Raw genomic sequence first — 25,428 nt, 5'->3', positions numbered from 1 at the left:
GATTGGATCATTTAGACCATTTACATTTAATTATTGATAGGTATGTACCTATTGCCATTTTATTGTTTTCTTGTTGTTTTGTAATTCTCTGTTCCTCTCTTGCTCTGTTTTCTTATGATTGATGACTTTCTTTAGTGTTCTGCTTCACTTTCTTTTGTGTGTGTGTGTATCCTAGGTTTGGGGTTTGTGTTTACCATGAGATTCATATATAACCTCGTAATTGTAGAGAGTCTATGTTAAATTGATGGTCACTTGGGGAGCCTGGGTGGCTCAGGCGGTTAAGTGACCAACTCTCTTGATTTTGGCTCAGATCATCATGTCAGGTCATGAGATTGAGCCCCACATTGGGCTCTGCGCCAGGCATGGAGCCTGCTTGATTCTTGCTCTCCCTCTGCCCCCTCTCTCCCTGCCCCTATCCTCCACTCATGTGCACATGCATGCTCTCTCTCAAAAAAAATTGTCACTTAAGTTTGAATACATTCAAAAAGAACTTCATTTTTACTGACCCCCCCCATGTTTTTTGTATGTTGTCATTTTGTATCTTTCTTTTGAGTTTCCTTAACTAAAGATACAATTTCACCTCTTTGTCTCTTAACCTTCATACTAGTTTTATAAGTGATTGCTTTACTACCTTTACTGTATGTTGCTTTTACTCATGAACTCTTTTTTTCATAATTTTCTAATTATGGACTTTTTACTATTTAAAAAGATCCCTTTAAAATTTCTTGTAAAGTTGGGGCACCTGGGTGGCTCAGTCGGTTAAGCATCTGTCTTCAGCTCAGGTCAAGATCCCGGTGTCCTGGGATTAAGCCCGGTGTTGGGCTCCCTGCTCAGCAGGGAGTCTGCTTCTCCCTCTCCCTCTGCCCCTCCCCTGGCTTGTGCTCTCTCTCTCTCTCTCAAATAAATAAATGGAATCTTAAAAAAAATTTTTTTCTTGTAAGGCTGTTTTAGTGGTGATGAATTCTTTCAGCTTTTGTTTAGGAAAGTCTTTATCTCTCATTCGATTCTGAATAATAAACTTGCTGGGCAGAATATTCTTGGTTGTAGGTTTAGGTTTTTTTTTCCCAGTACTTTGAATATATCACGTCACTTCCTCTGGCCTGGAAAGTTTCTAAAAAATCAGCTGATAGCCTTATTGGGGTTTCCTTGAATGTTACTAGTTACTTTTGCTGCTTTTGAAATTCTCTTTATCTTTACTCTTTGACATTTTAATTATGTGTCATGGTGTGGATCTCCTTTGGGTTCATTTTGTTTAGAACTCTCTGTGCTTCCTGAACCTGGTGTCTGTTTTCCTTCCCCAGCTCAGGGAAGTTTTTAGCTATCTCTTCACATAAGTTTTCTGTTCCCTTCTCTCTTTCTCTTCCTTCTGGGATGCCTATAATGCAAATGTTTGTGGTTGTCAAAGAGATCCTTTCACCTACCATTATTTTTTAAAATTATTTTTTCTTCTTTTGTTCAGTTTGGGTGCTTTCCATTACCTCATCTTCCAGATTCCAGATCCATTCTTCCTCATCCTCTATTCTGTTGGTTCCTTATATTGTGTTTTTCATTTTAGTTACTATGTTCTTCCCTGATTGGTTCTTTTTATATTTTCTGTTTCTTTGTTGAGGTTCTGAATTCATCCTCTTCTGTGCAGCTGGTGAGCATCTTTAAGACCATTACTTTGAACTCTTATCAGGCAGATTGGCTACCTCCGTGTCATTTAGTTCTTCTTTTGTTTTGTTCATTTGTTTGAAGTATATTCCTCTGTCTCCTCGTTTGCTTGACTTTCTGCTTTTGTTTCTTGGGCAGAATTAGGCAAAACAGCTACTTATCCTAAACTTGAAGGAAGGGTCTTATGTATGGTAACCCACTCTGTAGAGTGTGTATGCTTGGTGACTTTGGCTGGCTGGCAGAACTGTGGCCGGTGTGGCCTGGTGGGGGGGGGGGTGGTCTCCAGGCTCTCTGCATTGGGGCTTAGCGGCATGGCCTGAACTGAAGTGGGTGCACATTGGGGCAGTTCTGGGGCTCTCTGTGCCACAGGCCTCATGGCAGGTCAGCTGAAGCTGAAGTGTGGGTATAGGGATGTCCTGGAGCTCTCTATGCGGAGGGTGCCCTGGCAGACCAGCGGAAGCTGAAGTGGGTGCAAGGTGATGTGTTGCAGGGTGCTCTTCACGGGATGCACCCTGGCACGTCATCTGGAGCCACAGGGGAGTTGGGGGGGAGGTCTCAGGGCACTGTGTTGAGTGTGCCCTGGCAAGTCATTGGGAGTTGGAGCGACGTGGGCCTGGAGTGTTCAAGGTGCTTTGCGCCTGTGTCACCTTAGCAACATGGCTGGAGCTGTCGTGAGCACTGACCAGGGTGTCCACGTGTGTGCCGTGCTGGGGCTGCCTTGGTGGGACGGCTCGGGCTGGTGTGGCTTAGGGCAGGGCTCACTGACGTGGCAGGATGCCTGGAGTGCCCAGGCCCTGCTCCCATCTGCGGTATCAAGGTGATGGAGGAACATAGACTCTGGGGCTTGCCGGCCCTTCTGACTGGAGAGCTTTCCGACGGCTCCCCCGACACCTGGCAGGGTTCTGGTTCCTTTGTATTCTAGTTGCCCTTCTACATCCAGGCTTTTCTTCTGTGCACCAGGGCAGACAAATCTTCCCACGTTTGCTCAGTACTATCTGCCCTATAGTTCAGTGTTGGGGGGGTCCCTTTGCTACCATGTCTCTCCCTTGCTGTTCTCTATATGGTTTATTTTCTGTGGTACAGAAACTGCTCAGTCATCCCCCAGGGCTTTAGGAGGAATTGCTCTATAAATAGGTGTAGATTTGGTGGGTCTGTGGAGGAGATAAGGGTCTTACTACCTCCCCATCTTGGACCCGAAGAGCCCTTGTCATCTTTGTAACTTATGTTTAAATTTAGTAATGTCTTCGACATGCTGAGTTTTGTTGTGCTATTTAAGACAAGGTACTCTTCTGTATATGGAGCTAAACATATCATTTGTTTTTGTCTAGTACATGGTTTATTTATTTATTTTTACTTCCAGTATAGTGAACAGTGTTATATTTCAGGTGTACTATAGAGTGGTTCAACAATTTCACACATCACCCAGTGGTCATCCCAAGGAGTTCATTCCTAAATCCCCATCACCTATTTCACCCAAACCCCCACCCACCTCCCTAAGTTACACCTTAGGTTAACTTAATACTAGGTCTGCATTGGCTCAAGTTGTAGATTTACTGTGTGTTCAGTCTCTTCAACCCCTTAGGACTTTAACAAATGAGAAAAAGAAGCCTTGACTACACAGAAACATATGCTCAAGGATTGTGAAAACCTAGAGTTCGATGAATACTAGATGAAACCTTAAGTTAGGTCACCTTAAGTTATATATTTTTGCTTCCAGCTTTTTTCACCTAATTTGATATCCTGAGCACTTTCCCATGTCCTTTGCTTCATAATAGTCCAGCATATTAATACAACAGTTTATTTAACTATTCCTTTTTATTAGACTTTAAAGTTGCTTATAGTTTTTCACTCTTATAAATAACGCTATGATGGACATTTATGTGCATAAATGTTTGCTTTGCTTTTTTTTTTTTAAGATTTTATTTATTTATTTGACAGAGAGAGACACAGCGAGAGAGGGAACACAAGCGGGGGAGTGGGAGAGGGAGAAGCAGGCTTCCGGCTGAGCAGGGAGCCCGATGTGGGACTCAATCCCAGGACCCTGGGATCATGACCTGAGCCAAAGGCAGACGCTTAACGACTGAGCCACCCAGGTGCCCCATGCGTAAACGTTTGCTCTTCAAGTTATTTGCTCAGATTTAGGATAACTGGGTCCAGAGTTAAGAATATGTTTAAGGCTCTTGACAAATATTAGTAATCTACTTAACAGAAAGGTTGTGTGAATTTATATCCAACAGGCAGGATAGGATATAAATTGAGTCTCTGTCTCAAACTTTTGCTGTCATTAATATTACCATTTTTAAAGTTTTTGTCGAATTAAGAATACTGTTTAATTCTTATTTCCTTGTTTGTTGGTGAGGTAGAACATTTTGGGTTTATTTGCTATTTGTACTTCATGGAAAGCACCTTCAAGAAATCTTTTCCTAATGCCATAATATATTAGTTAAGACTGTCTTATAAATAAAACCCACTTCGGCTAGCCTAAGCCCAGAGAGGAAATGTGTTAGATAAATGCTGGATCTTCTCAAGGACCTCACTTCATTTCAAGGAGGGTGACAGTTGGGGGTGTGGAACCTTCGTCCTAATTCCTAACCACAGGTAAAGACCCTGGTGTGGCACGAGTCAGGCACTCCTGCGTGAATCAGTCAGCCATGCCCTCGAACAAAGCTATGTCAACACGGTTGCTCTTGACAGAGGATAAGGAGGTAGGGGAGTAGGCCAATCCTAGAAAACAGGAGAGCGGCTCACAGGGAAACATGAGGGCTGAAGGAACGAAACAGAAGGTGCTCACCACATCTCCGGGACCTGCTGCTCTTTTAGTTTTTTGAGCATCATGTGTGTCCCTGACGGGAGAGCTCAGCAGCGAGCCCTTGTGGGCTGGCCCCTGCTAACAAAGTTCCTTTCCCCTGTTTGGACCTTGTCAAAGCAGTGGAAGTTTGGCTTTCCTGGGTGTTAGGGCCCTATGGGAAATGTCACGATGTTGGGGGGACCTAGGAGGGCGTGACTGAAAGGGGACAATCATCTGTTCTCTGACACACACACTTTAATTCCCCACCCTTCTTCACGCTTGCTTTGACTACTTTCAGCGACACACTAAGGGGTTGGCTCATTAAGGACACTGGGTAAAAGCGCTGAGCATTCAGCTGCTTTTGCTGCCTCACAGGCAGCCACTAACATTAAGGATGGGGTGTTAAAAATTAATAGAAAGGATAATTAAGATCAGGTACAGCCGCATACTTCTAGAAGTAGTTTTTCCTTTCAATAATAGTCTTGGAAATAATGTTCTGAAACATATAAAAATTCTATGTACAAGGTCTGTTGGCTTATGTTGTGGATTTACTGTGTGTTCAGTGTCTTCAACCCCTTAGGACTTTAACAAATGAGGAAAAAAAGCCTTGAATAACACAGAAACATGCTGAGGGATTGTGAAAACCTAGAGTTCGATGAATACTAGATGAAACTAGGATAAAAAAGAAGTGGAGGTTTGCTTCTGTTCCTCTGGCCCCTGCTTGGTCCCCCAGAGCCCCGTCCCAGGAGTCAGGAGTCCGCACCCCATCCTTAGATCATGTCAGTCCTGTGCTCTTTGCCCGCTGAATCCTAGATGCGTGTTCTGGACAAGCTGATGGTCGAGCGGCTCGCAGCGGAGAGAACGGAGTGCGTGACCCGCCTACAGCAGCATTCGGACGCCGAGAAGCACGAGGGGGAGAAACGACAGGTGAAAACCAGGATGCGTCGTTAGCTGGGTATTTACTACACCTCTCCACCGAGTTAAGACTTGGACCCATCGTTGGAAACCCAGAGGCCAAGAACCCATAAAAGCATTTGTATTATGTAGCATGTCCTTTTTAATGTCCTTTTATTCATTTATATAATGAATAGAAAAGAACATGTAGTTCAGTCCATTTGTTGCTGAATATTCTGGTAATTGGTGGAGACTGAAACATTCATAGAATACGCTGGGGAAGATGTGGTCTCTGCTTGGAATCTCTTCTATGTATTGTGCATCTGGTAGGCATTGCTCTGTTGTTGAGCTAGAGTTGTTTCCTGCCCTTGGGGAGTTTGTCTACCTAAGAACAACACATAAAATGAGTGCTTGTTGAGTGTGTGAGAGGTCATGCTCCTGAACAGCCAAAAATTCTTGATTTGTAAGATTTGGGAAGCTTTGGGTGTTCAGGGTGTCTCTTGCCCTAAGTCACTCAAAGATTATAGAAACTATCAGGTTTGGTGCTGGGTGAATCCTGGTCTACACAGGGCAGCAGAGAAGGCTGTGTGGCTGTGGGAGTGGAGGGAATCCACAGCTTTTAGGCTTGTCAAGATGATATCCTGAACTTTCATAATTGAAGAGTCCACTCTTGGTGCTTTCATTCATAAACCACATGTCCAATTCACCTCATCATTTGTGTGGGTTTGTTTTTGTTTTTGTTTTTGTAGATGTCATTGGTGGATGAATTAAAAACCTGGTGCATGTTAAAGATTCAGAATCTGGAGCTGAAGCTTTCTGGAGATTCTAGGGCCTCTAGGACCAAATCCGTACCATCTACTTGCGAGTCCTCTACAGGTAACGCGTGTGCAGAGAGAGCCATTCCATCCAAAGGTGGTAAAACCCCCCGAGATTGTTCTCTGCTGTATCCAAAGGCAGCCCCTAGGATAGGGCTGTGGAAAACACTGGATTCTAAATTCTACAGGGCTAAGAACTTACTTTGGTTACTGCTGTACTTTCAGTTACTATACGGTAATAAGGTACTCCTATTTAAGTATTCAGACATTTTTGAATAAAGGAATAATCAAGAATTGTTGACTGGTGATAGCAGTGTTTCAGGTACAATGTTGATGGTGTCAGAGTGGGTCCCAAAGATGAAGAGTGAGGAGTGAACATCTGTCTCCTCAGCAGGGTCCTTGCCCTGGCCCTTGGGCTGCTTTCTACTTGATCAGCCTTTGACCTTTGTCCAACTGTGTAAAACCTCCATAAACAGCAGTTCATATATTGAAGCCCCAGGTGCTAGATAGAGATCTTTCAAGCAAAGTGTCTTTTCATTAGCCGCAGTGATTATACTCAGTGCTAATTTTGAGGACATTTAGAACCTTTGTAATTAGGCCTCTGTGAGGGATTTTGATATGTCATGTGTATTATGTTATTATAGACCATTTCTGGAACCGTGGTTTTATCTTCTTTGTGCCCATAACATTGGGGAAATCCTGGGCAAATTTTTCATGCTAGGTCTAGTTATGGAACTTGGCTGGAGCTCTGGGTATAGAGAGCTAGTAACTGGGGCTATGGTGTGGAAAAGGCCCAGAAATTAGGGAATGGGCAGATTCATTCTCATCTATGCATACCCAGTTCTGTTTTGGAGATACTTGGTGAGCTGTGTCATCCTTAGCAATCACAAAATTACCCAGAGCTTTCTAAGCTTTCTAACTGGCTAAAGGAAAGGCCAGCAACTTTTTTGGCTTAGATGCCACCAGTGTCGTTAATCTGTGAAAGCCCTGACAAGCCAAAATGATCATCAGGGGGAAGTGGAAGTGGGGAGGGCAGGGGAGAAATTGCACATGGTGGTTGGCAGTTGGGAAGGCTGATGGTTGACAGGATTACCAGGACTCTGAAATGCCGACCCAGAGCCACGGGACTGTGTGAATGTGGTTTTGTTTTCCTTCTGAAACTAGGTGTGGATCAATCAGTGGTCACTGCAGGTCCAGTCGCGGCTTCTGACAGTTCTCCTCAGGTGGTGAGGCCCAAGGAAAAGGCCTTCAACCCCACGGCTCCCCAGAGAACACAGCAGGAGCTGTCTTCCTCAGACTGTACGGGTTCCCGGCTGAGGAACGTCAAGGTCCAGACAGCCTTGCTACCCTTGAAAGAGGCAGCCAAATGTGATCAGCAGGCTGGGCCCTGTGTAGACAGAGGCACCCAAACCAGGAAGTCTGGGAAAAGCGGGCAAACGAGGCATCGGACCCAGCACCCAGCACCCAGCACCCCCTGCGGGCCGCCACCAGCAACAGGCAGCGAGCAGACCGCCCCTCATGCTCGAGATGCCTCCCAAGCTCTGGAGATTACCCAGTACTTTTTTGAGGCTGTTTCTACCCAGATGGAAAAGTGGTATGAAAGGAAGATTGAGGAAGCACGAAGCCAAGCCAGTCAGAAGGCCCAGCAAGACAAGGCCACCCTGAAGGAACATATTAAAAGCTTAGAAGAAGAACTTGCTAAACTAAGGACAAAGGTGCAGAAGGACAATTAGGACCTGGGGCGTGGCACAAGAAGGGATTCTTGATGATTGCTGGCTTTGCAGCTCTAGAAAAGCTAGGCCCAAGGTGTCCATTATTGTGCACACAGTGGACTTGTCTTTCAAAAAAAGTCAAATTTCTGAGATGTGCCAGACCCATGCTTCCTATGCCCTGAAGTTATGACGACTTCAACAGTGAGACTGAAACCGGGGGACGCTTGCTTAGTTTCAGGTTTCATTACAAACTCATAACCTCAGTCCAGGCTCATCTGAGGTTCGAAAGCTCAGATTAAGTGAGCCACGCTTAGAAACTGACGATCTATAGAGTCTAAACCCTAAAATTCAGGATGTATGAAATAATACAAATCGAAGGGAAGAAGAAAAACGAATCCCTTGTGAACGCCAGTAGTCATTCATGTGACGCGCACTTGCTGGGCCCAGACAGGGGCATCTTTCTGTGAGCGCTGTGGCTGAGATGCGCAAAGTCCCCTCTCAAATTCCTACTTCTCAAAAGGTTGACCTTTTAACCAGATGAAAACTTATCAAATAGATTTTGAGGAGAAAAAGATTTTCATAATGTCACTAGATCCAGCATATCTTAAAATATTTTGCAAAGTCGGAGGGTATTTAAAATAATGAGGAATTGGCGAAAAGCACTGGGAATATTTGTTAATAAACTCAAATGAGAAAGGTTCAAATCATTGGGTCATTGTTTCTGTATTTTCAGCCAAAATACAGCAATACGACAATTGATTAATCCTGATTTTAAAGATTAATGGAAAAACATTCATTTAACAATTACCTGAAGCTTCTATCCTTAATCACACCCAATTATCCAAGAGTACCTTTCTAAATTTGAGCTTTTTGATCTACATTTTATAAAGAAGTAAGGCTATTTCTTGAAAGTATTTCACTTCTAATTGTGTCCGGTCATTGAAGAGCCTCAAAAGTTTCCCACTGCTTTGCAGTGATTCTGTCAAGGTAAAATAATTCAATAACTTGATCTAGACCCCACTGTTCCCCAGCTTTGTGGAGCCCCAAGGATTTTACTCTGCTCTGTGGAGTATACAAAGTTATAAAAGTAGCTTGGGTATGTTGAAATTTTGGATTTCTCCGCTTCTTGTCCCTTGGTATGTGGGATTATATTCATCTCCTCCAGATTCCATGTATGCACAGAAATCTCCATTCTGTTTCCAACAACACAGGAACTGAGTAACTACTGTCTCTAACGTTGAATAAAATGTTGCTCATTGAGCCAAAGAGAAAATGATTTCCTGACATGGGCACACCCAGAAAAACACAGTATGTTTATAGTCCCTTTGTTTTTGCCTAATCAAGCTCGTGGTTATTTTTGTTTTTAATAGTGACAATCTATGGACAAAGGCATTCCTAACAAATCTAGATCTAGATGTAGGTCACCATTACACAACCCAGATAGGGAATCAATTTAATGTCCTCTCGAGCTGATGTTCATGTCTGTGAGCTTGTCTTGTTCCTCAACTACCATTCAGGATGTGTTGTTGTTCCCGAGACTCCTGTTACCCTGCTCGGTGGGGAGGCGCCTTCTCTCTTCATTCCCCTCTGCGCCCCCAGGCAGAACCACCCAACTGCAGTGGGATGGTGCCTTCAGTGTCTCTCGGGTCATGGGCAGCTTTAGAATCCTTCCTCAACACACATCAGTTTCTTGAGAACTGCCCGATACTCAGAGATGAAATGCTGAGATACTCCTTAAGTTGTAGTCTAAGCAGTTCTTTTCACTTACCACATATCTCCTGTTACCCCAAGGAGTATCCTTGTTGAGAAATGCTGAAAACAAATTAAATTTTATCTCGACCATAGAGTGCTTTGGAAGGAAGTATTTTGATTATGTAACCTGTACCCATCAGAAGCAGGCAGCTTATCATTATGAACTGGGTATTTTTGTCCAAGTCACAGGGAAGAGACGAGGGAGGAATGAGAAGAGTCGAAGGCACCTGGTCTGGCCGATTACACGGATCCTTCTCTAACCGAAGGGAGCCCAGTAGAGGCAAGGAAACAGAACACCTATCAGTTGGCCTCCTAACCCAAACTAGTGGCAGCATCTCAAGACCAACAGCTTATTTTATGGGTTTTTATTCTTTAGTATTGTCAAAAATTCAACTCCGGGTCTGATGGGTATCTTTCCTTATTTTTCCCTTAGGCTATCTGCTAAAATGAGCAAATGCCACGATAGTACTCTTCCAAAGAAGCAGAACTATTAACTGAAAGTCTGTCATGTGGGTCGTGTTTGAAACGGAGACTGGAACTTTCAATAGCTATGGGGGAAAATGTAAAACACAGAAAGGTTGTATAATACTGAAGTGGGGTTTTTATTAGTGAATTATTGCATTGAGTAAAGTAAAATCTGTGGTTAGCTTGAATATAGTTCTAATCTTACTTTTGACTTCGGGAGCCCAAAATAAAGGAATTGATGTTTTCATGCTTAAATCTTTTTTTTTTTTTTTTTTTCCAGTCAAGCGCTGATACTTGAGAGGTATGTTGTCTTCTATTTAATATTTTTATTACCTTGAATTTGTCTCTTTCAAACATTAAACATGGTTCTCAACACTATGGATATTAAAATCCTTATTTAAAAAATGAAAATGTGACTATTTAGTGTATATTTTCGTTTGTGTGGTTAATCAAATTTACGGTTCCCAGAAAGAGTGCCTTCATGCAGGCATACTTTACCTTGTTTTGATAGAAGGGTAACTTCTGGTAAATACATCTGCTTTAGAGTAGAGATCAGGTGTACTGCATGAAAAATAAATTTTTCAAAAGCCAATAATATGGAAATATTTCTCAGTACAAGCTTTAATGTTTTGTTTAGACTGCTGACCTTTTAGAAAATACTGAACTGAGAGAACAAAACCTCACTTATAACTGTATGCAGGCAAAATAACATTTTCTAACAAATTATTCATAAAAGCTAAATACATTTCTTCCTGTGATATAAAAGCCAAATCGATTAAGATTTAGAAGACAAAACCAGTGACCTTTTAGAATACTTATAAGGAAAAAAACTTAAATTGTTTTCTGTTGTGATTTTTTTTTTTAAGATTTTATTTATTTATTCGACAGAGAGAGACACAGCGAGAGAGGGAACACAAGCAGGGGGAGCAGGAGAGGGAGAAGCAGGCTTCCTGTGGAGCAGGGAGCCCGATGCGATGCGGGGCTCGATCCCAGGATCCTGGGATCATGACCTGAGCCAAAGGCAGACGCTTAACGACTGAGCCACCCAGGCGCCCCCTGTTGTGATTTTAAAGGGAAATATTCTTCTGTAATATTGTCAAAATACGGCGATAAATATGAATATATTGAATCCATGAGACACATAACCAGGAAACAGCAATTTTCCTAATGCAAACCAGAGTGGGTAAAAAGCAATTTCCTCTTCCTAGTAAACAAAAATAGCAAACTTAATCCTGAATTTCTCAGATGCCTGACTCAAGGAAGGAAATAGGCTGCGGCGATTTCTAGTTTGGCACAAAGTGACAATTTGCTTTTGATTCTGCTTGGACCTTACTCTACATAATCCCAGTTTTTTCCCACGGTAGACGTGAACTGTTTCCTTCTGTTGTTTGACTAGCATTTTTCTTCCGTAAGAGACAATTTAGGTAAGTGGGGGTCTCAGCCTCTCCTGAGTGTCTACTTGTGTGACTCCAGTAATATAGACACCAAAGAATACGTGCTGCTTTTCCCCAAATATTAGAACGTCCTCTGCAGGCCCACCCACAGCAATGCCTGTGCTGAGTTCAGAAACTTCCAACCAGATGGCACACTTCAAAAAAGGTAATGACGTAGGGACAGTCAGTATGCTAAATAATAGCCCTAGCCACTTACCCTCATGCTAGAAAGCTTGGGTATTTAAAAAGTTTTAATATAAAGATTTGACTTATTGTAGTTCAAATACATAAACTGAACATCCAAGTACTTTAAACTTTTGGAACAAAACTTTAACATTCAAACAAGAGTATAGTTATGGGTTTTTTTGTTTTGTTTTAGAGGGTGGGTAGGGGATGAGGGAGAGGGAGAATCTTAAGCAGGCTCCATGCTCAGCACAGAGCCTGACGCAGGGCTTGATCTCACCACCCTGAGATCATGACCTGAGCCAAAATCGAGAGTCGGACGCTTAACTGACTCAGCCACCCAGGGGCCCCCACATGAGTATAGTTCACAGGGAATATCCAGAAAGGTAATTTGTTGTCTAGGCCAGAACACTGATAAAGATGCTAAATAAAATGTGTTTCACCAGGAGTTCAAACCTGACCAACATTTTAATGAGCATGGTTCCATATGGGAGGAGAAATTGTTGTTTAGCCTGAGATTTATTTAGCACTCAAATGCTGTCCATTATTAAGATTATAATAATCTTAGCGTCTGGAAGATGAACATTCAATTTGCAGTGTTTTGCCCAATTTAAAAAACACAACAAATCCCAAGTTAGGTTTTCCTGGAGTCTGGTATTTGTATCTTACAAACTTAAACCACAAATGCTCTTACATCTTTGACATACACCACCACTAGGAAGAACATCACCAAGTCATGGACTTCTACACCTCACGAAAGGATGATCTGTAGTGTCAAGATTTCAGATTTACTAGAAATTGCCTGTACTCGAATAGGTAGATCATGCTGCACAAAGAAAAGTGTTCTCTGTTCAGAGACTGCTCACAAATGCTTCTGTTCATCAAATGGCTTTGCAGTAGGTTAACTGATGTACAGCTATGTACAAATCTGATAATTAGCTCAAGCATTTTGAATTAGGTTACCCGGCTGAAGAATATTCAGAATTATTTTGTCTTGTGGGCTGAGGCTGTGGGAGGGGCGGGTGGACCCTGGCAATGCAGGCAGGTCATGGACAAACGCCACCATCTGCTCCTCTCTCTCTGGCAGGCAGTCCAGTACTAGGTTAACCATTTATCATTCTGCAAAGTTTCTCCTACATTTTTCAGGTGCTGGGCAGATTCTTGGATTAACTTTTTAGATCTGTTCTGTAAAAGAACAGAGGACATCCGTCTATAGGACCGCCGATCCCACCTCTTCCATAAGCTTTCATTTTCACTGAAGTAATTGGTATAGATTTGGTTGGAATGTCCTCAAGTCAACTTCTTGTCTTCAATGTATTCTTCAAACTCTTTCTTCCTGTCACTGGAAGAGAACCTATAGCACCAAGGATCTTCCCTGACGGTTTCACTTCTTTCTATGTGGATGCTAAGATAATTGCATTAGTTTCATCCAGACGTTGCCTCTTCTTTTTGGTAAGTTCCTCAATGTGTTCATTAAGCTTCTGTCTCTCCTCTTTCCAACAAAGATCTGTATTACCGGTGGTGGTCTTTTCAGGGAATCCTTGGACTACTGGATCATGACACATCCGAAGAACCTACCTCAACAACCATCAGTAATGCAGAAGAATTTTTTTTCAGGAAAGGTCCAGGGTATCTTCTGAGGTCAGTATACATCCATATATCTCATACAATTTCTTGAAATAGTGATTTACACAGTATTATACGTCAGTTCTTTATCAGCAAAAAAAATCAGTAAAGCCTTTACTAAAGTATAATTCACATATCACACATGCAAAATGTATGATTCAACGGACTTTGGTATATTCAGAGTTGTACAACCCACACCCCCAACTTTAGAATGTTTTCATTACCCAGAAAAGAAACCCCATATCCATTTGCAATTACTTTCCATGCTATCCACACCCTGGGAAACCACCTCCTTCTTCCTATTTTAGATGCTTCATATAAATGGAATCCTACAATATGTGATCTTTTGTGACTGGTCTCTGGTGCATCCATGTATCAGTACTTCATTCCTTTTTATTGCTAGATAATATTCTACAGACATCTTATTTAATCATTTATCAGATGATGGGCATTTGGATTGCTTCTACTTCTTGGCTATTATGAATAATGCTGCTATGAATATTCCTGTACAAGTTTTCTTGTAGAAAGATTTTCAGTTCTCTTGGTTATAAACCTAGGAGGAAACTGCTGAACTGTTTGGTAACTTAATCTTTTAAGCAACTGACAGTCTGTTTTCCAAGTGGCTGTGCCATTTGATATTCCCACAGCATGTATGAGGGGTCCAGTTTCCCTATATCTTTACCAACATTTGCTTAACTGTTTTTAATTATAGTTATTCCAGTGGATGTGGTACTGTTTCAATGTGGTTTTAATTTGCATTTCCCAGAGGGTTAATGGTGTTGAGCATCTCAAGTGCTGACCACTTGTACTGGTTTTTGCTGCTTGAACTGCTGACACATCCAAAAACATTTTCAAAATGCAGGGTATGTTTTTCAGTGTTAAGGCAATTGTTCTGATGTGCTTTTGTTTGCTCTGACATGCCATGCTCCATGTTCTGACATTTTCCCAAGTACTGTACAGTTTGACTTGCTTTTAGGCTGCCCATCGAGTCTAATTAATACACATGGAAACTTTGAAAGTCTTTCAGAATAATGCTATCGTTAAGATTTTGCCAAAGCAAGGGTTTTTTCTAACTCTTTGAGCTGCATATTGCCTTGAGTAATCATCATCCGGATTGTATCCTGTAGAAGAAAGTGAAAGCTGGTCACTGTTTTACTTGGTTAAACAAGGTACAGCTCTATCATTTCATTTATTATTCAGGGACCAACACTGAGAATTGGAACCACTGTGTATTAGGAAAGCCCCAAACTGACAAGAAAGGGTGCACAGTGTCTGACATGCTTTTGTAAACCCCAGTCGTCATACTTCCCAAACCATCATGCTGTCCTATTTATAATCTTTTCCTGTGTGTACGTATGGTTTAACAGAAAAGTCAGGTGATGCTACTGTAAAGATTGTAAAATTTCAATTATCATTTGAGTGGAAAATTGGTAATATTAAAGGAATGATCAAGATGTACGTACATCTCCATGATCCTTATATTCCAAAATGTCTATTAAACTTTAAAAAAAAAAAAAAAATACAAAATGGTCGGGGCCTGTCCTCATCATGATCTTGTTCTCACCTCTTGGGTGGCACTTTTGTTTCTTTTGAATTCTTCCCTTGCCCAGTCCTTCAGGTATTTTCGATCAGAATCATTTGGCACTTCCCGAATTGCTTGCAAAATCCTTCTGTAGAGAAGGAGAACTTGTTGCCTTCTCATGAACTGTAGAGGGGAGGAGAAATGTCTATTACAACTGCAAAATCTACAGCCCAGAGGGCTTTACTTTAGGAATCTACTAAATGGATGACTTCTCTTTGGTCCTCAATTTTGAAAAGGGCAAAAAAGAACTTCTCTTTTAAGAAAAAGGCAAAAAGTGTATTGGGGCTGTTTGCTTACTCCTTTGTCAAACCTAAGAAACCCTTAACATCAAAAGATAACCAATGATGGGCGCCTGGGTGGCTCAGTTGGTTAAGCGACTGCCTTCGGCTCAGGTCATGATCCTGGAGTCCCGGGATCGAGTCCCGCATCGGGCTCCCTGCTCGGCAGGGAGTCTGCTTCTCCCTCTGACCCTCCCCCCCTCATGTGCTGTCTCTCTCATTCTCTCTCTCTCAAATAAATAAATAAAATCTACAAAAAACAAAAAACCAATGAGCAGAAAAAGAACTACCAGTTATTAGAAGCTGTAACTACAGTAACAGCACTTTTTTTTAAACCAATGCAGGCAATCTCACTCTTTACCATAGCTCAGTACGACAGACATAACAGTCTTCACCGTGGCCAAGGCATTAAAGTTCCAAGAGACCCACAGCCCGCCCGCCTCACGAACCCAGGGCCAGAGGGCAGCCCCCTCCTCCCCGACCCCTCCTCCCCACTCCCACCGCCGGCTGCCGCATCACGAAGTCCCGCCCCCGCGACCCACTCCGCAGGGTGGGGTGGAGGGAGAGATGGATAATTGAGATCAGATCCTGGAAAGGCTGGCGAAAACGGCGCTACCTGCTTTAGCGTTAGCGTCGCCGGTGGTAAGCGGGAAGTGGCCATTTCCTCCAGGTAGCCTCGGTCCTCCCAAGAGCTCCAGTGCGCAGGAGCGGAAGTGGGGGCGTAACCAGGGGGCAGGGCGAGCTGGGTTTCCTGGGAGACGGTTCGCGGCTTACACTCGGCCGCCAAATCCCCCGCAGTCTGGCTGAACTGAAGCGGTGGGAACTAGTAATGAGCTATAAAGCCTTGGGCAGTTTTATCCTAGGATACATTTTCTTGGGGGTGCGAGGGGATAGCAGTTCTTGCGTCACAAATAGCTGTGATAATAGGAGTGGTAAGGGAACTGGCACAGTTCCTGGCACTGTGGTTAGCTTTTGAGAGTGAGCGGTGAAATTATTTGTGTATTCCTGTTGGCTTTTTAAATGTGTAGTTAGAAATAAAAATTTAAATGTTTAATGTTTGTGTCCTGTTCATCTTTTGTTTTCATCCTGGTCTTTTCTGTTTGCAACCATTTTCCCCGTGGTGGCATCTTCCATGGTTGCCGTTAGTTATGTTCATCTTAAATGTAAGGTTATTTTACCAGCAAAAGCGGGTCTATTTGGGAGTAGAGAATTGCATTTGGGGACATGCAAGCTATGGCAAAACTGCAGGCAAGTCCAATAAAGGAGAGGAACTTATTTTACAGAGATGGAAGTTGAGAGGGGTTATGAAAAGCCCATTGGGAAAAAGCAAGATTTCTCACGGAGTTGCAAGGGTAGTTGATTTCTTGCACACTGCGCCTCTCCCATCTTCCCACCCCTTGGATCCTGTAATTGATGATCCTTTCCTGCTGACCTTCTGTTGGAGTCTGTTATTGACCATTCTTCCTGGGAGTGACATTGAGTGGCCCAGCTTTCCTTTCTAGCCTCCCGACTCTACTTCAGTGAAGTCTCCCTTTATTAATTTTCACATATTAATTCTTACGACGTTTTAAATGGCTGCTCCATTGGAGTTATAACAATTTTGTATCACTAAGAATGAGGAACTGAATGTCCTCACAACTTAAGTTTTTATTTCCTAATTGTTTTATCTTCCCAACACACACATGCCCTTAAGTTATGCAAGTAGGGTTGGTGAATCTTTGCTATATTTTGTCAAATAGAATGGTTCTGAAAATACAGTCAAAAATGTTCATTTGGTTACCCATTTACTGCGCATTTACCTGATTGCCTCACTTGCTGGAATCCTTTGGTGCTCCCTTTTCCTAACTGTGCTCTTTTGGTAACTTCATCTCTCCTGGCCTCCTTCCTCATCTGTAAAGTGAAATAGGATCTACCTCAGAGTTGCATTGTATGTGATGCACTGAAAACAGGACCTGCCACATATACTCCAATGCCTAGCTTTCTTGAACATTACCAGGCATTGTATGGGTGATGCTGACTACTTTTTGAAGTTTTGTCTAATTGGCAATAGCAATTCATTTTCTTATAAAAATTAGTGAAATATCCCTTGCCACTTATTTTATGAATTGTCATGACTGGTCCATTTATGGCGATCAAGGTTTTTACACTAAATTTATATGGCTTGTTTGCCTGTTCTTTGAAAAATTTGTTTATATAACTTTAAGAAGTCTCTGTATAGTCATGTATTTTTCTTTTGAGGCTTTTCAATTTCATTTTCTCCCCTTTAGAGCTTTGCAATTCTACATTATGTCTTCATTGTTAACTAAGTATTTACTCCACCTAGTTTGCTTTATGATGTGGATGTCTATCTTTTTTCCAATCGCTAAACTATAATTTTTTTTTTTTTTGAAGATTTTGTTTATTTATTTATTTGACACAGAGAGAGAAACAGCATGAGAGGGGATAGGGTCAGAGGGAGAAGAAGGCTCCCTGCTGAGCCGGGAGCCCAACGTGGGACTCGATCCCAGGACTCTGGGATCATGACCTGAGCCGAAGGCAGTCGCTTAACCAACTGAGCCACCCAGGCGCCCGCTAAACTATAATTTTGACACCATTAAATCCTTCTTGGGCTTTGATGCCCATATGGTAAATTTTTTTAGTGTCTGAACAAATTGTTCAGGATTATTTCATGTAAGACTAGTACATTTTATTATTTGGCAGGACTAACACCCTGTAGTTTCTTGAGAATCTTTTGTATCCTTTCCCTCCAAATCATCATAAGATCTTTATTAAAATTGATAGTGTTGTCTTCTCGCATTAATTTATAGATTTTTATACTAGTTCTTCCCATCCAGAAACATTCACTCATGCTAGACACAGTAGTACTGTCATGAGTCAGGCTCCCACTTTGGGCAGGAAGACCTAAGACAGGGAAACATACCTGAGGGCTTATCTACTAGGCAGGTGTTTCCAGAAGGGCACATTAGGTAAGAAAATTCCAAAGAACATATAGAACACTGGTATATTCTAGGACCTCTGGTTTGCTGTGACCAGATCAGCTAGTGGTGTGGGGATTCTGGGAGAGAAAGGACAGGAGAGTAATACCTTCTTCACCATAGGGATCTCTTCACAAGAGGGAGCTCTAAAGTGACTTGTCTAGGATACCACCAAAGCAGCCCAGACTACAGATTAAAAACGCTCCAGCTGCAGCACAAGCAGAGCGGAAGGGAAGACAGGATAAAATAAATGTCTAAAAGACCAGACAAGATTGGTGTTTGGATGAAGACAAGAAAGTAAGCCAGCTCTGGAGTTTGAGCTCCAAAGGAGAGCAAGCCTACCCTCAGTGACTCCGTTCGTGATTCAGGTGTGTCCTGCTTCTTACCCCACCCCTAGCACAGTTCCTCCGAGGTCTCCTGGGACTGCTTCCATGCTTCCCAACCCTTTTCCCATCACAGCACAAGCTCAAAAGGGGATTTTTGGGTACCAGCTGGGAAGCCCCAGCTTACATGGTACAATTTCAGAGGTAGATGATAGATCACATCCTGGTCAGAACAGTGGTGTCTTTCCCTACCTGACCCATCAGAGGCTACGACCAACGAAATGAGTGGAACAAACATGTCATCTGGAGCAAAATCTTTACAAGTCATTGTGTTTTTCACCAACTTACCCTTTCCTCTGCCGCCAGGCCAGCGTGCGGCAGCTCACCCACTGTGGACATGAGACACAAAGGAGAAACCCTTATGGCAGTAAGCCACTGAACCTGTGTAGGCCCTGGCAGCACAGCATAAGCCAGGGACAGCCGACTGATGGAGCAGACAAGATCGTTCCCCTAGCATACCTTTTATACACCTGTCGTGTTCCATTAAGAATGCTCACAAATTCTATCAACAGTGGTATATATTTAATAATCTTCAGAATATAACCTGCATAGCTTTTTAGAATAAAAAATGATATAACCTCAGGTACATGCTTTAGGACACTTGGTTAAACAACAAGCAATCTGTGTCTTTGATGACCACCTCAAAAGTGTGGCAAACTTCACAGTGTAACTTGAAAACAGATGTGGAGATAGACAATTACATCATGGCACGTTGTCTACAAAAGAACATTCTGACAACTTAAATAGAACACAGCACACAATTTCAAGTATTCACGCAGTGCTTCCTGACCAAGTAAAAACCGTCTAAAAACCATTGATGTATTTTGGGGAAAAAAAAATGTAGCTGCTTAGTTTTTCTAAACACAGCATTTCTTTTCCAGAATGGGACTGGCTCAGTCCAGCTTAAAAGCAGTGGAGGAATGATTCTTCCCCTTAATTGTTAAGGAAAAACAACAACAACAACAATAGCAGGGACTGTGGCACAGAAAGAATGAAATAACCAAAGGGAAAATCAGCTTTCCATCATTGCATAGTCTCCTGAAGCAGCAAATGTGAAGGACGACACAGAAAAACCACTTCATTTTTATACCATCCAGTGGTCATTTTTCCTATTACCTGGGCTCCCATGACATCTGGTTGCTTTGTAAGACCACATATACCCCAACCTTCCTATCCTCAAAGAGAAGGCAGTTACTGTCACCTGAAGCACAATGAAAAAACACACACACTTGGGACTATTGAAAGCGGCTGTTCAGTCTCTTGACAGCATATGGATACACACTGTGGGCTTGGCAAGGTGGAGCCTTAAAGCAGGGTCAAAAGGGCAGCTGCCTTTAGTCCTTTGTCCAAAGGCCTGGGACAGTCTTATTCTCCTAGCCGCTTCTCCAGGTAGGTGTCCAGGGCTCCTGCGAGGGGAAAAGGCAGCCGGGCCCAGGCCTCCTCATAGGCCGGGCCTTCCAAGACCAGATACCTGCTACTGCTGTTCCTTCGCTGCCCTAGGTTTGTGACAGCTGGAGCCCAGGCAAAGCCGGGAGCCCCAGGCTTTCTCTAGCTCTGAAAGCACATTGTAAACTAAAATGTACACGGTAATACAAAACTTTCTGTAGCTATTAGGTGAATTTTTATAAATCAGATCTAAGATAAAAACATTTTAGAGCTGTGAGTTCAGAAGCACTTGTCCAAAAGAGGGAGCACCTGGCCCGAGGCGCCACGGTCTGACCATGGTTTACTGTGTTCCTTCCCTACGCATGGTCGGAGGCTGCCACCAACTCAAACCACTGTCTCAGAGCATCGCTGAGCGTCTCGGGGAGCGCATTCACATCGCGAAGAATGATATAGAATGGGAATGGGAACTCTTCCATGTACGATCGGATTTCGGGCATCTCTCCAGGTCCTTTAAATATTGGCACTTTAATGTCCAAGATAGAATCCTGTCGACAGAAGACATTTTGATATAAAAAGAAAAACCAAACCAGTATCCTTGGCTAGCTCTTCCCTGATCTCTTTCGCTAACAATCTTTAGATCTCCCATATCAAACTCCTACATATAAAATTAGCTTTTATTACTAAGGAACAGTTTTCAGAACTCTTACTGAGGAGGCATATCTCTTTCTGAGCACCTTTTCCAGGAAAATAGACACTGAAAGGGAGGGAGAGGGGCAGACAAGAAAATCCAATTTTCCTATAAGGATATTCTCTCATTTTCTACTTGCAGAGACAGTGCTGTCCCTGGAAGAGAACTGCCCCGTGGGCATCTTTCACTTAGCAGCCCCTGCATCCTGCTCTGAGAAGGGCACTGCTGGGGTACAAGGACCTGGAATAGGCCGGTCTACAGCTCCACGTGGACAAGGCCCAGCATCAAGGCTGCAGTGCCTGCAAGGACACAGTGCAGAGGGAAAGGATGACCCAGGAGAGGAGAGTTGGCACAAGTGGTCAGGAGGGTGGTCTCTGGAATCCATCCGAAATTCTGGCTTTCCTACTCATTACCTGTAACCTGTGTTTCTGTCTTTCACTGTAAAGTGGGCATAATGATCCCTACCTCACTGGGTTATTCACAAAAAACTAACATAAAGTGCCTAAAACAGTGTCTGACAGAACATTAGTAGGAGTTACGATGGTGTGACCTAGGCCATATTTCAGATAGACCAGGCTGAAGGGAATCCCAACTTTTAGTAATCACTCACGCGGGAACTGGGATTGTCCAATACAACAAAAATGACAAAGATGCTAGCGTTCCGGGCAGCCTGGACTGCTGCCAGGACTCTGTCTTTGCCCTCGAGGAAAAGGCCACGTCCATCAGAGACCACCAGGAGGAGCTGTGCGGTTTCTATAGCAGAACATACAGCAGGAGAGGAAGAAGGGGACAAAACGGAAATCGCACTTTTAACAACTCAAACCTACTTGAAGACAAATTAGTGTAAGCTTTCTCTGTATCATTAACCAAACAGATGTCTGAAACTGATGAATTCTGGATATAAGCAAAAGGGACGTCTAAGTCTATTACTTCAGATGCCCCAGTCGGACATAAAGGCTGCACAAAGACATATGAAGCTTCTGTCAATAAAGCAATTTCCCTGTCACATTAGATCAATTTCATTGTATAGCAACATATGAGAAGTAAAACATTTATGGCTATAAAGTATAAAAATGGCAGTATTGAGGGGTGCCTGGGTGGCTTAGTCGATTAGACATCCAACTCTTGATTTCAGCTCAGGTCATCATCTCGGGGTCGTGAGACTGAGCCCCACGTTGGGTTCTGTGCTGGATGGGGAGCCTGCTTATGACTCTCTCCCTCTCCCTCTGCCTCTTGCACCCCCTCAAAAAAAAAAAAAAAAAAAAGAATATGGCAGTATTGAGTAGGCCATTAGAAGAAAGTGCCCAAATCAGAAACCTGGAACTGGGTCTTCCAAATTTCTTTTAACTTACTTGTGTATTTTTCTCTTCTTGACATTTAAATGAAAACTTAAGTGGAGGGGGCCATTAAAATAAATCATGAATAAAAGCGTTTAAAAAGTTTTAACTCTTAAAAAAAAGAAATTAACTCTAGTGTTTCCAGTGAAAGACTATAGTGCTTGAGGGCAGGCCTCTTTCTCTGTGCAGGAAGTTCAGCAAGTATCAAGAGGTGTTAAAGACCTGCTTCAAACAAGAAGGTTCTCCATGATATAATCACGACTGAGAGATTTCAGAAAGAGCTGAAAGAAGAATTGGTGTGTTTCAAGCCCTAAATCAATCATCGTTGGATTAGCTGGTTTCTGAATTATGTCCCTCCTCTGCTTCTCTGTCACTAAAATATTATAGAATGTTCTTAATACTAAATTCCATACACCTTGCTCCTCCTTCACAACTCTGAACTCTAAGTATATACTAGTTCATAACAAAGAATAGTTGACCCTTGAACAACACGGGTCAGTACCGTGTGGGGAGGCCCACTTATATGCAGATGTCTTACTGTAATAGTACCGTGTATATATTTTCTCTTCCCTATGATTTCCTTAACATTTTTTTTCTCTAGCTTACTTTATTTTAAGAATACAGTATAAAATACACATAATATGCACAATTGCTAATTAACTCTGTATTTTATCAGTAAAGGCTTCCGGTCAACAGTAGGCTATCAGTAGCTAAGTTTTTGAGGGGTCAAAGTTATATATGGATTTTCAACTGTGCATGGGGTTGGTGCTCCTAAGCGCCCCCCCCACCACATTGTTCAAGGTCAACTGTAGTTCTTTCCTATCTATTCCTCCATTGGTTGTAAGCATCATGGGTATGGGTTCAATAAAAATTTCTGCATGGATAAATGGTTGAGTACACAATGAGTGCCCACACCTCTCCAGCTCCTGCTTACCTTTTCCTAGAGAGTATACACTCTAAAAAAAGACAGTCATGGGTACAGTGTGTTGAAGACAGCAGCTTGTGAATGCACACAACAGAAAGGCATTGTGTTGATAAAGACAAAAAAGTGCAGCTCACCTGGACTGGCGTTGTGTGAGGGCTGCTGAGCAGCTGCAAACATGCTGGCCACGGACTCGAGAAACTAAACCAGAACCAGAGACAGGCCGTTATTAAACTACTGAAACTCTCTTCCCATTGTCATGGAGACTGAAATTCCTCCTGACTTTTAAGTGACGGTCAAGCAAGCCTCTCAGATCTAGAGGCAATGACCGGCCCTTCCAGCCGCCCGTACGAGGCAGGGACGGTCCTCGCCCTGCTGGCATCTCTTCTTGGGCACTGCGCCCTCCAGCACAGACCTGTGTCTCTGCCACACACACCAGGAGTGTTCTGTAACACACCCGAGAGGAAAAGAAATACTTCCCCTGGGGTTAAAGAGAAGACATCAGTAATGCCCCCAAATAAACAAAACAGCTATCTTCTCTCAGAAGAAAACAACTGAGCAGGAAAAGGCAAGAAAACACAAAATGTCTAGTGTAGCATAAAGAAAGTGGGCTAAATCAGGGCAGACATGAAGAGGACAGAATTATCATCCTATGCTGATGTCATCCTGAGCAAGTCACTGGCTGTTCTTACATCCTTTCTTTAGGCTAAATTAAATGGCAGAGAAAAATTGGCCCAATGAAGGGTACAGGAAGATGGTTTATTTTTGCACAAGTTCCAAATCTGTCAAAAACTAGGGAGCCAGAAAAATTAGTGACGTACTGTTAATCTTTGAGGAACGGAGGAGTAAGTCATACCTGATGGGTGCCAAGGAAGTTTCTGTTCCAGTGGTGTCTTAGGCTGAAGTTTAGAACTATTCTCCATTGGAAATTTTACCTGTCCTAAAACCATACTGGGGAGGAAAGAGTGCTAAAAATTATGTCTCTGGGGCACCTGTGTGGCTCACTCGGTTACGTGTCTGCCTTCAGCTCAGGTCATGATCCCGGGGGTCCTGGGATTGAGTCCCAAAGGAACCCAAGCTCCCTGCTCATCAGGGAGCCTGCTTCTTCCTCACCCTCTGCCCCTTCCCCCAACTCGTGCTCTCTCTTGCTCTCAAATGAATAAAATCTTTAAAAAACTTTTTTTAAATTAAAAAATAAAAATTATGTCTCTCCCACACTTGCTTAAGGATGACTGTGCAGAGGACACTGATGCTGTCAGCATACCTGAGCAATCTTGGTTTTCTTTTGTTGGAATTTGCAGAGTCGCAGAATCTGGGACCCTGAGGAATCACTGAACTGTTCATGGAATGGATGTAACAGCTTTACGGACTCTCCAAAACTACAGAGAGAAAAACCAAATACAATGGGAGTTAATTTTTGTGTGATCAGCATAACAAAAGGAGGTTGATTTTCCCACTGGGATTAGAAGGCACCCTTACCTGCACACGGCAATCTGACCCACGTCCAGGAGGGTTAGAGCATTTCCAATCACCGCCAAAGATTCAAATGCCAGCTATGAAATAGAAAGTTAAGGGCTGAAGGAATCAGAATATCCTCTAGATCAGTGCCTCTCAACCTTTTTTATACCAAGAGTCCCACAGAAAATGTTATTTTTGCATGACCCACAGGGAACATCAACATGGCTATTCACAATCAACCCAGAGGCCATGGTGGCCCTAGACCCCGGCTAATACTACACATCTCGAAACCCAGAATCCATTACACTAGTAGCAATGGTCTGCTCTAGACATCATCTAATAAAAGTGATCCTAGGAGACTTGGTCCCTAAAATTTTTAGAATTTTTCCCGGGGGGCTGGGGGGAATACTACATAAAAAGTTATCTCTTATTGGTAAAAAATTTTAAAAATCAATTTATTTTAACCCATACATAAATGACAATATAGTTTTAGAATTCAAATTTCATTAAAAAGATGATACTTGTAGCAACTAACATCTACTGAACATATATCAAGTGCTAGGCATTAAACTTAATTAAACTCATTTAATTTTCACAATTCTGTATGAAGTACTGTTACAATTCTCATTTTTCAGAAGATGAAACTGATACATAAGAAGTAAATAATTGGTCAACATCATGAGGTAAAAAGTGAGGAGCTTGGACCTGAACCTGGGTTCAGAGGTCACTCTCTAACTCTTTCCAACAGAGCACATGTAGAGATTTAGGTTGCTTATTGGTTCATACTAGGTAATACCATCACTGCAAAAAACATCCCTCTTCAGTGGCCATAATGGTGGTAGCCTAAGTAATTCCATTCAGGCTCTTAAGCCTTGTGAATACTAACAGAGCACTAACTCCACAGATAATTTCAGACTTAAAAAGATGTACACTGAACCCTTTAAAAATCAATAATATTCAGATATTATATGTTGTACAAGATCATTAAAAGATAGTTTAACAGTACACTGCATTTTGTGGAAAATAAACATTGTCAGAGTTATTCTGCTGCAGCTAGAGCACAGCAAGCTAAAAAACAAAACAACTTAAAAGGCTTCC

General features: G+C 42.5%; 3 protein-coding genes across 11 annotated transcripts in view; 1 reads left to right on the top strand and 2 right to left on the bottom strand.

Annotated features, from left to right (window-relative positions):
• The window catches only part of ANKRD6 (ankyrin repeat domain 6), a 140,899-nt gene extending 129,944 nt beyond the window's left edge, over window positions 1-10,955 (top strand). For all 8 annotated transcript variants that reach the window (XM_032409281.1, XM_032409286.1, XM_032409285.1 and 5 more), the window contains 3 exons: window positions 5,255-5,368; window positions 6,085-6,211; window positions 7,315-10,955. In XM_032409281.1, the coding sequence (XP_032265172.1) occupies window positions 5,255-5,368; window positions 6,085-6,211; window positions 7,315-7,883 (810 nt within the window). In that variant the 3' untranslated portion in view covers window positions 7,884-10,955. The remainder of the gene's footprint in view (window positions 1-5,254; window positions 5,369-6,084; window positions 6,212-7,314) is intronic.
• Window positions 10,956-14,231: 3,276 nt separating this feature from the next.
• LYRM2 (LYR motif containing 2) lies at window positions 14,232-15,904 on the bottom strand. Its single transcript, XM_032410129.1, has 3 exons — window positions 15,798-15,904; window positions 14,886-15,026; window positions 14,232-14,442 (listed from the first exon to the last, which is right to left on the bottom strand). The coding sequence occupies exons 1-3, from the start codon at window positions 15,840-15,842 to the stop codon at window positions 14,362-14,364; spliced, it is 267 nt and encodes an 88-aa protein (XP_032266020.1). The 5' UTR covers window positions 15,843-15,904; the 3' UTR covers window positions 14,232-14,361.
• Window positions 15,905-17,796: 1,892 nt separating this feature from the next.
• Window positions 17,797-25,428, bottom strand: part of MDN1 (midasin AAA ATPase 1) — a 159,494-nt gene continuing 151,862 nt past the window's right edge. For both annotated transcript variants that reach the window (XM_032409275.1, XM_032409277.1), the window contains exons 98-102: window positions 24,352-24,425; window positions 24,137-24,251; window positions 23,010-23,073; window positions 21,224-21,366; window positions 17,797-20,470 (exon numbers count right to left, since the gene is read on the bottom strand). In XM_032409275.1, the coding sequence (XP_032265166.1) occupies window positions 20,282-20,470; window positions 21,224-21,366; window positions 23,010-23,073; window positions 24,137-24,251; window positions 24,352-24,425 (585 nt within the window). In that variant the 3' untranslated portion in view covers window positions 17,797-20,281. The remainder of the gene's footprint in view (window positions 20,471-21,223; window positions 21,367-23,009; window positions 23,074-24,136; window positions 24,252-24,351; window positions 24,426-25,428) is intronic.

The sequence above is a fragment of the Phoca vitulina genome, unplaced genomic scaffold (assembly GCF_004348235.1).
Source record: "Phoca vitulina isolate PV1807 unplaced genomic scaffold, GSC_HSeal_1.0 scaffold11, whole genome shotgun sequence".
In the NCBI taxonomy this organism is placed as follows: domain Eukaryota; kingdom Metazoa; phylum Chordata; class Mammalia; order Carnivora; family Phocidae; genus Phoca; species Phoca vitulina.
Note: the sequence above shows the minus strand (reverse complement) of the source record. Positions and strands in the feature narration are given on the sequence as shown.

Coding starts and splice junctions, on each gene's coding strand:
- LYRM2 (XM_032410129.1), bottom strand. CDS start 15,842: ATGGCCACTTCCCGCTTACCACCGGCGACGCTAACGCTAAAGCAG. Junction 15,027..15,797: donor CGACGCTAACGCTAAAGCAG/GTAGCGCCGTTT, acceptor TCCCCTCTACAG/TTCATGAGAAGGCAACAAGT. Junction 14,443..14,885: donor ACAAAAGTGCCACCCAAGAG/GTGAGAACAAGA, acceptor TTTCTTCTACAG/GATACAATCCGGATGATGAT.